General features: G+C 41.9%; 1 protein-coding gene across 1 annotated transcript in view; it reads left to right on the forward strand.

Moving 5' to 3' along the window:
- mgat1b (alpha-1,3-mannosyl-glycoprotein 2-beta-N-acetylglucosaminyltransferase b) overlaps positions 1-9055 on the forward strand; it is a 34500-nt gene extending 25445 nt beyond the window's left edge. Inside the window, exon 3 of the mRNA XM_072370828.1 lies at positions 6849-9055. Coding sequence (XP_072226929.1) covers positions 6849-7550 — 702 coding nt within the window. The 3' untranslated portion in view covers positions 7551-9055. The remainder of the gene's footprint in view (positions 1-6848) is intronic.
- The last annotated feature ends 5113 nt before the right edge of the window (positions 9056-14168 follow it).

Below are 14168 nucleotides of genomic sequence, written 5' to 3' on the forward strand. Positions count from 1 at the left end.
CTTTGTAATGTATGTGGGTGAGGGAGGGGAAATTTTCAGGTGTCTCTAAGTTATTTGTATGCCTTTGGACTATGAAGATGGAGTGAGGGCAAACTCTCTGTGGTCCTTTGTGTACTCATGGTTCTACTTGGCCATGAAGTCCATTTGAAGATCTGAAATTGTATGAGAAAAAATTAATAAGTCCTTCATATAATAACAAATGAGTTTAAAAAAGAGTGTAAGAATAAGATGAAGGCCTATATGAATTTCAGAGTGCTAATTTCATCTTACAAGAGTAAAAATCAAGCCTTTCTTTGAGTTCTTCATTAATGAGGTTCTTTTCCCTCAAATCCAACAAAAGACTCCTCACTGTGGTCTTTGCCCTCTTTTCTCGAGCCATGGCATTCTTTTTCTCTCGCTCCAGACTCTTATTCCACAAGAGAGGGGCCTGATAACTGAAGGCTCTGCCTCCCATTCTACTTTTAGAAACTCTGGGAACAACAAGTAAACCTGCAGTTTGGGAGCGAAGTGCTCTGTTAGGAAAATATCTTAAAATGAGATCTTTAAGATATGATGGAGCTCGGTCATTAAGAGCTTTATATGTGAGGAGAAGAATCTTAAATTCTATTCTGAATTTAACAGGGAGCCAATGAAGAGAAGCTAAAACTGGAGAAACATGATCTCTCCTGTTAGTTCTCATCAGAACTCTGGCTGCAGCATTTTGGATCAGCTGGAGGCTTTTCAGAGAATATGTGGGACAGCCCAATAATAAAGATTACAGTAGTCCAATCTAGAAGTAACAAATGCATGAACTAGTTTCTCTGCATCACCCTGAGACAGGATGTTCCTGATTTTAGCAATATTACGAAGGTGAAAGAAGGCAGTCCTAGAAACCAGTTTTATATGTGCGTCAAATTATAAATTCTGGTCAAAAATAACTCCAAGGTTCCTCACTGTAGAACTAGAAGCCAAGGAAATACCATCTAGAGTAACTATATAACTAGACAATTTCTCCCTGAAGCGCTCAGGTCCAAAGAGAACAACTTCAGTTTTGTCTGAATTTAAAAGCAGACAGTTCTGACTCATCCAGGTCTTTATGTCTTTAAGACATTAAGAGGGATGGTAAGCACCACTGCAGTTGAAGAAACAGAGAACCTTGAGATCCAGCTCAAAAGAGCAAATAATGTTAGTTATATGCAATTGTTATGTGTAACCAGGTAACGCTACACCTAGAGGAGTGTTTTGTGTTGGTGCTGCTATCTCCCGCCCTCTCCTTCCTCTTTGTCGTCCTCCACAGGCCAGGAGGTAATCAGTAATCAGGTTGAGGATAAAGAGAGAGAGGAGAGAGGCCGCAGGCTCTCTCACTCTGGGGGCAGCAGCCGCATTTAAGGTTTTCTTTCTTTTGATTAAACAGTTAACCCTTGGTAGTCCTGTTTTGTTATTTTAGGTTATATCTGCTTTTCTTCAGTAAGTGGGGAAAACGCAGGGTGCGATGGCCCACTGCCTGGCTGGTCCTGTGTTTCCCCTTTTTGTTCCCTTTGGCCGGGATCTCCATCTCTTCTTGGTTCATAACTTTATGGGTTAACCTTTTCCCTTTCTCCCCACTGTTAATTTATCAATAAAGATTTTTTTTCTTTTGCAAACCTTGTGTGGCGTCCTTAGCCGATGTGTTACTTTAAATTCATGAGGTCGTAACTGTAACAAATCAACAAGCGAGATCTTTTCTACAAAATTACAACATAGAATGGCACAAAAGTCAGAAAAGGCAGATCACACACCTTATGTACACCTATAATTGCCCCTCGGGGACAAATAAAGTTACATTTACATTTACATTCCATGACTACCCTTGTGTAAATGATAAACAAAGCGTCAGATTGTCTGTCGTATACCTGCAGCTAATGTTATCTAAATGAACACAACAAGGTCAGTCAGACTCGCTTCAAATGGATTATTTGACGTTACAGTTTCAGCTCACACTAAATGATTCTTTTTTTTTGCCATCAGCAGTTAACCGAGATTTGCGATTATCTTCATCTTTGTCCAAGTCATCCTCAGATTGTCTATTTTTAATATTATATGTTATATTTAAGAACCAGTGGCCATATTCACAAAGCTTTTTATCTTTCTGCAAGGAGTGCTCCTAACTCACGCTAAAACATTTTACGTAGGAGTTTTTCCTTAAAAGTGATTCACAAAGCCTCTGAGACCTACTCGTACTAAGGAGTTCACTACAAGTTAACCAAGAGTGACGCACCATTGCTAGGGATTACATCGATTCTCGTGCACGACTTTAGGCGTGCTCAGTACCGTGATTGGTTGCTTGAGTGCAGGCGGTCTCGGTGAAACTCTTCCCACAAACGAGCCCACTAAATCAACGAAAAACGAGGAAATAGCCTAGGCTACAAAGTAACTAATAGTTATGGACAGTTAGGAGAATACACGCATGATGACAAGTTTGTGCAGACTACAATAATAACGTTATGCACGTTAAAGAGAGAGAGAGAAAGCAAACAATACAAATACATCAATTGCATTAAATCAATGAGGTAATTAATTTGTACCCTGCAAATGATCAATTATCCAATGAGCATATTTCCAGTATTTAAACCCTTTAAATATCAGCTGTTCAAGTCCACTCTGTTTCACACGGTCAAATTCAGCATCATCATCATCATCTGGCTGTGGAATGTTCCTCTGCTTGCAGTGGTTGTGGAGAAGTGCACATACAGTGCAGGACATGAAAACAACATTTCATCTGCCCAATTTCTCTCTCCACAACACTTAATGTATTTTTGTGTGCTATATGGACGTAAACAGTAAACAATAATAAATATGGATTCAAATAAAATTTTTATGCATAGGGCTAAGCGTAATCTGTGTAATCACTTACATGTTATACTTTAACTGTACTCCCGGTTGTGGATTGAGAAGGTGTCAGAGCCACGTCTTGCAAGGATAGCCACCGTCACCCAGCAAGTGACATCCAACTGGTACATGGTGCCTCTCAAAAACATCAGACCGCTCTCCATTAAAATACGCAAATCATGGGTAAATCCAGGCCACTTTGCATCAAAAACAACCTGCATATTGATGGAGTGGACTTTCTTTCGATTCACAAACACGTCCTCGTCTATTGATAGCGCAAATATTTTTATATGCGTCCCGTCAATAGCACCGACCACACCGGGCATGCCTACAATTGCCATAAAGTTGGCTTTGATTCTGTGCAGTTGCTGATTGTCCAAAGGAAACCGGATAAACTGTTGGTCTATGTGGTCTAAAGAGCGCATTGATGATTTGGTTTATGGCACGGCTGACTGATGGTTGTGATATTCCTAAATCGCCGGCATTGCAAAGTTGCATTTGTCCTGTTGCTGAACATCGTAGTGTTGCCAAACATTTTGTCTACGGACTGATTGGGTTATTTCTGTTAGTCAGGGACGTTATTGCATCAATTCTCCAAAACATTTCGTCTTGCTGCAGCCATTTTCTGTTTCTTTGTGAATAGCTCTTACTGAGTTAGGAGTCCTCTCGAAGACTTTTAAGCTCTCCTAGAGTTAGGTGCTACTTTTAGGCCTAAAATCCTTTGTGAATTGCTCTTAGTGAAAAAAATGAGGAGTCCTAAATTTAAGACTGACATGCCCATTATTTTTAGGAGTTTCTCCTAAATTCGCCAGTTAGAAGCTACTTTTAGCCCTAAGATCCTTTGTGAATACGGCCACAGATCTTTAACCTCGCAGAGTTACTGAGGGGTCATGGGAGTTTAACCATCCAGTCTACATGTGTTTTGTCAGCTTGGAGAAGGCTTATGACCATGTCCCCTGAGGGATTCTGTGGGAGGTGCTGCGGGACTATGGGGTACCAGAGTCACTTTTCCAAGTTATTCAGTCCTTGTATAACCAAAGCAAGAGCTATGCCCACATTCTTGTCACTAGGTCAAACTCGTTTACGGTGCATGTTGGACTTCCCCAGGGCTGCCCCTTGTCACCAATCCTGTCTGTGATTTTCATGGATAGGATCTCATGGCATAGTCGGGGATAGGAGGATGTCTTGTTTAGGAACTTCAGTAGAACTTCTCTTCTGAATTGAAAGCAGCCAGCTTGAGTGATTCGGGCATCTGGTTAGGGTAGCTCCTGGTTGAGAGATGAATAGATACTTTGTCATTCAGTAAACACCCATCAAAGGCCACACAAGTTCAACAGTCTTATGGCCTGAGGGATGAAGCTGTTTTTCAAACCTCATGGTTCTACTCCTCGGGCTGCGGAACCTCCTGTCAGAGGCCAGCAGGGATAATAGACCTTGGTGCGGGTGAGAGAAGCACTTGATTATATTTCTTCCCTGTGTCAGGCAGTGTTCGTGTCCAAGCTCCTGGATGGAATGAAGAGAATTCCTGATGATCTTCTCTGTTGTCCTCACCAATCTCTCCAGGGTCTTCCAGTCTGAAGTAGTGCAACAGCCAAACCAGGCAGAGATACAGTTTGCCAGGATGCTTTCTATTGTCCTCTTTTAGAAAGTGGTTAGAATGGAAGGGGAGGTAAGATCCCCTCATCCTGCAGAGGAAGAACAAACACTGCTGTGCTCTTTTTACCAGCACCTCTGTGCGCTGAAGCCAGGCCAGGTGAGAGTGTCAGAACTCGGTGCTCCCACCAATTCCTGCTCTGTGTTGTCATTGAGAAGAGGTGTGTGACTGGGACGTATCGTCCTGAAGTCAATAATGATCTCTTTCATTTCGCTTATATTTAGAATCAGGTTGTTCTTCCACACCAGTCGACCAGCTGCTCCACCAGTCCTCTATTGGACCAGTCGTCATTGTTATGGCTGATGCCTACTACTATTGTGTCATCAGCATTCTTGATGTGATTAGTGGTGGACACTAATCAACTGGTGTCCTACCTTTGGAGGTTTTTTGGGCATGTCCAACAAGGAGGAGGACCCGGAGCAAACCCAGAACTCTCTTCAGGTATATCTCTTCTAGCCTTGGAAACGCCATGGGATGCCCAGGAAGCACTGAGAAGAGGAATGTCTGGGTTTCCCCCCTGGACCTGTTGCCTCCGCGACCTTCCCTCAGATAAGCAGAAGATAATAGATATATAGATAAATCTCTCCCTCTAGGCCTATTTATGACTTTAAGATCACTGAGTTAGGTGTTAGAGGAGTTCATTTAAGAAACAGAGGGCCTAATATACAATTTAAGTATACCATACTGTGGATTTTGAAAGTTGAATAGACAGTCTACATTCTTTGGTTTGCCATTTTAGGATAGGGGCGAATAGGCTTCCTTCTGTCTTAGCAGTCCCATGTCACCAGGCCCCTGGTGCCACTGTGGGATTTGTCAGTGATGCTGAATGGTCTGTACAGCCCACTGTTTGGATCACTCGATGATGTTGATCTCAAACACTTATCAATAAAGAAAGTGTTGCTACTTTCTTTGACATCTAGTTTCTAGAAAGTCAAAGTTTGTGGCACCACAGAGGCGGCAGCCTGCTGCAGTTGCTCTGAACATATTGTTTCTTTCTTTGTGTCGTCTATACATACTCTCAGGGTTGTTGTTTTTTTGTGAAGACACCAGTTTTTAAAATGTTTTTCTACACTTGTTTGGATGCTGTTTTGCCTGAATGATTTCTGTTGGTAATTCTGGCACTCCTATTACATATATAAGAATATCATGAAGAATAACCAGGGTGACTATGCCAATGGGAAAGTTGTTTGCATCTTATAGAAGATGATTGAGCTTTCAAAAGCCCAGGTATTGCCTGGGATAAGAGTCCTGATTATTGGAAGAATAGACATTTTAAGATGTAGAGCAGGAACATAACAAAACAAGAAGAGAAGGATGTTTAAAACATTTCATTCCTTGATTGTTGTGAGAAATGTGAGATCACTGGCAGATGAACTGGAAGAGCTCAGAGCGCTGATAAGGATGCAGCAGGAATATTGTCTGTTTCATAAAGATATGGCTGCAACGACAACTCTGAAACTCTCTACTCGTCTTTTAAACTATACAGGCAGACATTGACTGCTGAAGAAAGGTAACAGTAATGAAGTAGTCAAAAAAACACAGTACAGAAGCTTTTACAACATTATTTTACTCTTATATTCAAGTGGATTATTTTAGGGTGTGGAGTGGCCCACATGCCTCTACTCAGTCCTTATCTTCCTCATGGTCTGCCTCTTTTGAAAATAACGTACCTTATTGTGGTGTAAGAGAGCATACAGTAAATCCCCTGAAAGCTTGGAGTACACACACATCAAACTGCCATTTTATTCAATAACGAATGTACATTGTTACAGCTGCTGGTTGATTAATAACACCACTGAGAACTTAATTCCTCTTTTACATACGGGCTCCATAAACTCTGGACTTCATCATCACTCCAACTCTGAGTTTTCTTTAAGTTTTTAGCAGCTAACATTAAGAACAGTTGCTTATGTGACCGATATTTCACCAATGTTTGTTTTTGAAACTGACACTGACCTCATGGTGCATTCAAAGACAAAAAGATATTAGAACAATGTGGTCAAAAGTGAAACATTCTATAAAACTGCAGAGGGAAAGAGGGAGCAAGAGCTTTATTCATGCAATTTAATCAATAGTAGGGGAACTATATAAAAAAAAGAAGTATATAAGGAGTATTATATAACAACATAGTACAACTTACTATATCCTCGATTAAAAATCGTAAATATGAGTTGAAAAAATAGCATATATATTGTATATCAGCATTTCATTGTAAGAAGATAACATTGAGCACAAGCTTACAATTAAGTGAACATGTGATTGTCTGATTGCTTTGGTACGTACCTGTGAGCTGACCTTTCACTAAAGCAATGGCGTCTCGGTAATGTGTTTCCCTTCTCTCTTTTAGGTGGCACCAGACTTCTTTGAGTATTTCCGAGCCCTGTATCCCATCCTGCGGTCTGACCCCACCCTTTGGTGTGTTTCTGCTTGGAATGATAATGGCAGAGATGCCTTGGTGGATCCATCCAAAGCTGAACTCCTCTACAGAACAGACTTCTTCCCTGGTCTGGGCTGGATGCTGCTGAAAGAGATGTGGGACGAACTGGAGCCAAAATGGCCCTCAGCCTTCTGGGATGACTGGATGCGTCAACCTGAGCAGCGCAAGGGCCGCTCCTGCATACGGCCTGAAATCTCTCGGACTATCACCTTTGGCCGTAAAGGTGTCAGCTTGGGTCAATTCTTTGACCAGTATCTTCGCTATATTAAGCTAAACACAGAGTTTGTGCCTTTTAAAAAACGTGATTTGTCTTATTTACTAAAGGAGAAGTATGACGAAATGTTTGTTAAAGAGGTTTATAGTGCCACACTGGTGAAGATCGAGGACCTGCAACAAGGGGGCAGTTTAAGAGGACCTGGACCATACAGGGTGCAGTACTCCAGCAGGGACAGTTTTAAAGTCTTTGCTCGAAATCTGGGGGTGATGGATGACTTAAAATCTGGAGTTCCTCGTACAGGTTATAGGGGTGTAGTCAGCTTCCTGCACCGGGGCCGAAGGGTGTTCTTGGCTCCACCTGAGGGCTGGACACAGTACGACATCAGCTGGAGCTGAGAGCGATCCAGACTCAGGCTCCATACGTAATGAATGATGTTAAGGAGAAACACCCTCTCAGACCAAAGAATAATACAAACATTGAGAGCTGAAGCAGCACAGACAGGGCTACCCATCAGTGGAGATCGAAGGCCTGTTTTCTCAGCTTCTAGAACAGGGTGCTTATCCCTGACCAGCAAGGATCACCCAGACAGACTTCACTAAGACTGTAAACTTTTACAAAAACACTGTTTAAAAACAGCTTTTGGCGATGTGCCTTGCTTTTTGTATGATATGTTTTTGATTTCAAATGAAGACTTTAACGTCGCATTTAGATTATTAGCAGCAGGTGTCAGTGGAGTTAGCAACACTTTGAATGAGGCTAAACACAAGCAGCAAGATCAACTGTAGACCTTTGGAGATTGTACATGAGCTTCTCTTTTCAACATTTTGGGTTTTTTTTAAAAGAAGCTGTTGTTCCAACACATATCCTGTTACAGTCAGAGGCTGTGACAGTAAGTGAAAGCGGAGCTGCTTCCAAACAAATTGAAAGGCTCAACAAGGTTATAGGTTGTAGTGAAATTCATAGATAAGCATGGTCATCATTTGAAGTCTGCAGGTTTACACTGAGGGTGAAACTACAGTGATGCAGAGAAAAGGAAGTGCTGAAGAAGTTGCAACACACATTTTTCACTTCCTGTAGTGCTGATGTACAGTAGGACTCACAGCTGACATCTCACAGGCCTGCTGCTTAATCTTCTGGAACTCTGACACAAGAATGCAGAAAACACTCACCTCAAACAGTCAAAAATGGAGCCAGACGGTTCCGGTTTGACTGACTGTTAAGGAGAATGTTCTCACCTGGTCAGAATTCGGTCAGATCAAAGAGAGGCTGAGATGTCAGAGTTCCATGACCACTTCTATGGTAATTGTTCCTGTATCAGATCTCCGTGTACTTTATCTTCTATAGACTGGACCACATGATGTCAGAAACTCAAAGGCCAGTGGAGAACATTTTGCAAAGAAGCAGCAGCAGGTCTTTGACCGTGCAGGGGGTCAAAGCTGTAGTTTTTCTTGATGCAGTTAATCAGGCAGTGTGCATCAGTCCAGTGATTGAACAGTGCTTTGAAATCAGTCCTATAATTCTCAGTCTGAATGAATGAACTAAATGAGTACAAGTTCATGATAAAGGATGAAAGTATAATATGATTAAAAAAATGTTTCAAATTTCTTGAACTTGACCTTCTGGCCTGTTTGCAAAGCTGCAAATGAGGATGACTCATGGAGTTTGACATTTCACTGATGAACCCCTGCTCGGGGCAGGTTGTAATTATATGATATTGGTCAGTGTCGGGTTCAAGAAAAACAAACAAATGTTGTTAGTTACTGGAGAAATGATTATCACTGTACTGTAATTAGCTTTGGGAGATTACTATCCGATTCCCATTCCTGTATAGTGATGTGAAAAACCACTGCCTGAATTGTTATAACTTTTAATACAGTATAAATAAAATCAACTATTTTGATATTTGTCCACTAGTTGAAGAAGTCTCTCCTTACTGATAACCATGAATGGCCACAGTGAACAGCTGATCACAGTGGAGAAAAAAGTGTACGGATTAAACCTTTTTTCCATCCGTGTGCATTCAGTGGCAGCTGGAAGTCCTCACAGCAGCATATAATCCAGCCTGCTGAATGTTGGACCTCCAGTTCACGCTCTCTACCTTCCTACGGTTCCTCTCCGACAAAACTAAACCAGTGGCTCCAACTAACCCAGGACAGGGACTGTGTCACATTGTAACTAATGGGAGCCAAAGGCAAAAAACAGCTGAGTTTGCTTCAGTAAAAGCCCACACGTGTGGTTTGAACCCATCTGAATACATCCTACTGATCACATTTCTCCAGTTTTAGCTTCTCTTCATTGGCTCCCTGTTAAATTCAGAATAGAATTTAAGATTCTTCTCCTCACATATAAAGCTCTTAATGACCGAGCTCCATCATATCTTAAAGATCTCATTGTAAGATATTTTCCTAACAGAGCACTTTGCTCCCAAACTGCAGGTTTACTTGTTGTTCCCAGAGTTTCTAAAAGTAGAATGGGAGGCAGAGCCTTCAGTTATCAGGCCCCTCTCTTGTGGAATAAGCTGCCAGTAAATGTCCAGGAAGCAGACACCCTTTCCACTTTTAAGATTAGGCTTAAAACTTTTCTTTTCGATAAAGCTTATAGTTAAGGATGGCTCAGGTGAGCCTGAAACATCCCATAGTTAAGCTGCTATAGGCTTAGACTGCTGGGGGACCTCATCTGTCACACCTTTCCTCACTTTGCTCTCTTTTTCCCCCTGTTTAATTTCTCAAATGATTTTATGTACATGTGACATTATTGTGGTTATTAACTTGTGTTTCCCTGTTCCAACAGGTATACTTTGAATGGTGTTATGGTGTTTTTCCCCCTCTTTTCCCTCTTTTCTGTCTTCTCAAACCCCAGCTGGTCGAGGCGGATGGCCACCCTTCCTGAGTCTGGTTCTGACAGAGGTTTCTTCCTGGTTCTGCCAGAGGTTTCTTCCTGGTTCTGGTTCTGCCAGAGGTTTCTTCCTGGTTCTGGTTCTGCCAGAGGTTTCTTCCTGGTTCTGGTTCTGCCAGAGGTCCCTCAGGCTCAGGACGGGAGATTGGACTGAAGACAAGTTTCGGTGCAATCTGTTGGTTTCCTTAGCTAGGATATTAATTTTTTTAATTGGCTCCATATGAATTAATTGGATTATGATTACAATGAATTGAATTCCAATTGGCTTGAATTGGACTATATTATTTAAGTGCCTTGAGATGACAATTGTTGTAATCTGGCGCTATATAAATAAAATTGAATTGAATTGAATTGAATTGAATTCTAAACTGAGTTGTGGGTTTGAGGTTTCAGTTTATTGTGGTGTGTCCGCATCTTTGAGTCACTAACGTGTTCTACTTGGTTTCTCATTCTCAGGTTTGTTCAGCAAGGTAATACCAAAAACTATTTAAATTTAAAGAACTCAGGCTGCTGCATTCTGAATGAGTTGAACTCGTCCTACACATTGGTTTTTTATAATCCTGCAAATAAAGAGTTACAGCAGTCCAACCTGCTTGATATGAATGCAAAAAATAAATTTTTTCCAAATCTACATTTCTTTTTGAAGTGGTGGAAGAACAGTTCCAGTAATGTTGGTATTCTGATGGTCAATACCAAAAATAATGTCAAAGTCTCTGACTTACTCGCTGTGTTTTTAAAGGAGCCGTATGCTGCCCTTTTTTAAATAAGCTGGCACAATTTCCTGAGGTCTGACTGAAATGTATGAGACAGGCTTTGGTCAAAATCCCACTTACATTGCTCAAGCACAATAGCTCCTCTCTGACCTTTGCTGAAACATCCGCCGTGTCGCTCCAGAAAAGGTGCTCTTGGCAGGGCTGGGGCTCCACCTACGTAAAGAAAGGGTGTGCTGCTCAGAGGATGTCCAGTCTCTCATCGCCGCGCCTGTCCCACCAACCATGATCAGGTGAACGACCTCTCCAGTCCACTGGTGATCAGCATGACTGGCAGCCCAGCTCCCCACAGGTCCACTGGCACTGACCTCCACATGATGGAGAAGGTCTTTTCCATCCATTGACTTCAGCTGGTTTTCCTCTGCCATTCGTCTCATTTCCATTCTCAACTCTCTTATGTCCTCAGTAAGTCTGTCCACACCCCGATACAGCCCGCTGCCATCAGGTACAGACTGCACCATTGCTACTGTACTTCCACAAACCAGAGGTGGGTGGCAACATAGTCCAACCTTAAAGTCTCTCAAGCCATCTCACACCGTCCTGCAATCACCAAAGCCTCATCCAGATCACTAGATCCTTGCTCATGACACTTAGCCCTTAGAGCCAGGTCATGCCCCACCAGGAACCTTCTGAACTGTTCCTCTTTGTGAGCTATTCCCCCGTAACTAGGCCATGAGATTATTAGCTATTTTTTACTATTATTATTACCATTATCTGGTATGCCTGGCTGTCCTTCCAGACATTGCCTCCATACTGCTGCCTGGTAATTTGCACGCTGTGTATGCAGCGTGAAGTATGAAGGTGCATACATCTGGCACACAAAGGATTCCATGGCTCTGTGGAAGTGCTCTGATACATCCCATGATGTTCCCAGGGATTTGAAGCGCTCTTGATATGTTCTGTTTCCTTGAACAAGTTTGAAAGCACAGAGAAGTGTCTCATTTACTGTTGATAGCTGTGTAGCAGGAACATTGATTGTAGGCAAACAGCCTATATTATCTTCTTGTACACATGATACACTGTGGGTGAGGATGTTGAACCCAGTCCAGATACGTATCTCTTTGTTGGAAAGATGAGCCATCAGCCACATGTGGTTTTTGTCTGCTGCATCCTTTAGACAAGTAGTGTGATCAGTATCAATTGTCTGTTCAAGAGGAGGGTTGACACGCTCTCCTGCATTGTAAGTAGGAAGCATCGTCTCAGCTGCTCCAATGCTTCTTATCTTGGTTTTTGGGATACAGGGCAAAGATCTGGTCTCAGCAGAATAGTCAGTGATAGGCTTTGCTTGCACAGCAATTCCATTCACCCTGTGTGATGTCCCCTTGCCACTGATTGTTTCCTCCAGTCTGTCTATATTGTCCCATGCCAATGTTGTGAACAGACCGGGTTTGATGTTTTGTGGTAATGGGATGGTATCTTTACTTGTTGCTTGCTTCAGAAGACAGAGGGCTGAGTCTGTTTCTTCTACCTGAGAATATGATACGCTATGGCCACGTCTGTTTAGCATCTGTATCAGTTCCACATTTCCTGTAAGAGTTTTGACACCAACGGGCAACAAAACATGTTTTGTAGGCTTAACTTTGCCAGAGGTAACAGCATAAACTAAATCTTGACCAAAGGATGCAGTGAGCCTTTGCACCCTGTGATGGGTTATCACTTCCTGGGGTTTTACCTGTTGTCTTGAGAAACTCTGCCAGACATTTCTGATCATTTCTGATCTTCAGTGCCACTTGTGATATCACATCACTGCCAGTGTTTGATTTGAACAACTTCTGTTCATCTTGAAGTTCCTGGAAGACTTTTACAAGTTCATCCATTTTCAAATTGTCAGGGTATACCAACAGCTTTCCTGTGTCATTTGGTATGATATGTAAAGATGGACCAAATTCAGCTTCAATCCTGCGGCGTGTTTCTTTATTGAGGGTATCACCTGTGTTACACCACACTTAGCCATTTCTGTATCAAGCATAGTAGTCAGGTCTGTGAATGTGACTACAGTATGATGTTCAATCAGTTCTTCTCTAATATATGCAAACACTTTGGAGAGTGCCATTTTTTCTGCTGCTTCATATGGGGACTCCATTTCATCCATGTTACTTTCATCAGCCTTTTTCTAGCTCCTTTGTGTAAGCTCTGTAGCAGGTTCTGAGGTAATGAGCTTCAGCTGCCATTAGCTCACGACTGACAGTGGCTAACAAGTTGTATCCCTTTTCCTCATCACTGCTCTCCTGATGATATCATCTGCTCTCAACTCTGCACATTTTGTCAACTTTCTTTAGTTCTTTGACCTTTAAGATACTTGCTGACTTTCCAAGTAAAATCTTAAGAGCTGGGATGCTCAAACCTCCAGAGCTATATACTTTGGACTGCTGCTGCAGATGATGCTTAGGGTAAAGATGTAAAGGAAACTAAATAAAACCTCTCATGGCCTGCGAGGCTTCCAGGCTGCTCCTGCCTCACCAAAAATCTTGAGTGCACGGAAATGTGCAAATATGCTCAAATCAGAGGGTGGAGGAGGATGAAGAAGTTGCCTTAACTCTGGACGACGACAACGAGGATGAATAGTTTGTGTTATTTGTGTCAGTGCTGTTCCTACATGTCACAGTGCGATAAAAACAGACTACAGTTTAGGCGAAAATAGTTGTTGAGCCAGTTTGACCTTTATATTTTTGAGATAGGTCCAAAAGAAAGCTTGGATTGTACACTTCAAAATGCTCTCATAACATATGAGTAAAGGTCTGAAAATGAGCACAAGACAGGATATGCCGTCTGCGTTTAGAGGCTATTTATTGCATAAAGTTATCAACCTTTATGTGCTGATAACTGTCATAAAGCTACCACTTAGGATGGGTTATTACACCAAAATATCATCTATGGACATGTGCCTTTTCAAAAAATGTTACTAGATTTTGCCACCCTGGGTGGAACCAAAAATGTTGGCCTTTGGCCCATGGACTAAAGTACACTATGGGAGACCGGAAGCAGTCGCAGGATTTTATATATTCTTGCCAATCACAAATGTAATTTACATACAACATCCCATTTGAAGGATAGACTGCAGATGTGGGGGCCAACTCCAACAGGACAGAACACTTGTTTTCCTTAACATAGACAATGAAAACTAAATGCCATTCTGTAGAACATGTAGATATTGTTCAAGCTCTCTGAGACAAAAGATTTAATAATGGGTCCAGTTTCATAAACCTCTCCAGTGTTAACTGTGCCAGTTATTTTTCCCTGTGAAAAGCAACATTCAGTTCACCTGAAAGGTTTCTTATCTGAACGTGTGCATTTAGTTTGATGTTCAACAAGAAAACACAAGTTGGAACATTTAGTGCTTTGATAAGT

The sequence above is a fragment of the Leuresthes tenuis genome, unplaced genomic scaffold (genome assembly GCF_036924035.1).
Source record: "Leuresthes tenuis unplaced genomic scaffold, fLeuTen1.0.hap1 SCAF_18, whole genome shotgun sequence".
NCBI lineage: Eukaryota > Metazoa > Chordata > Actinopteri > Atheriniformes > Atherinopsidae > Leuresthes > Leuresthes tenuis.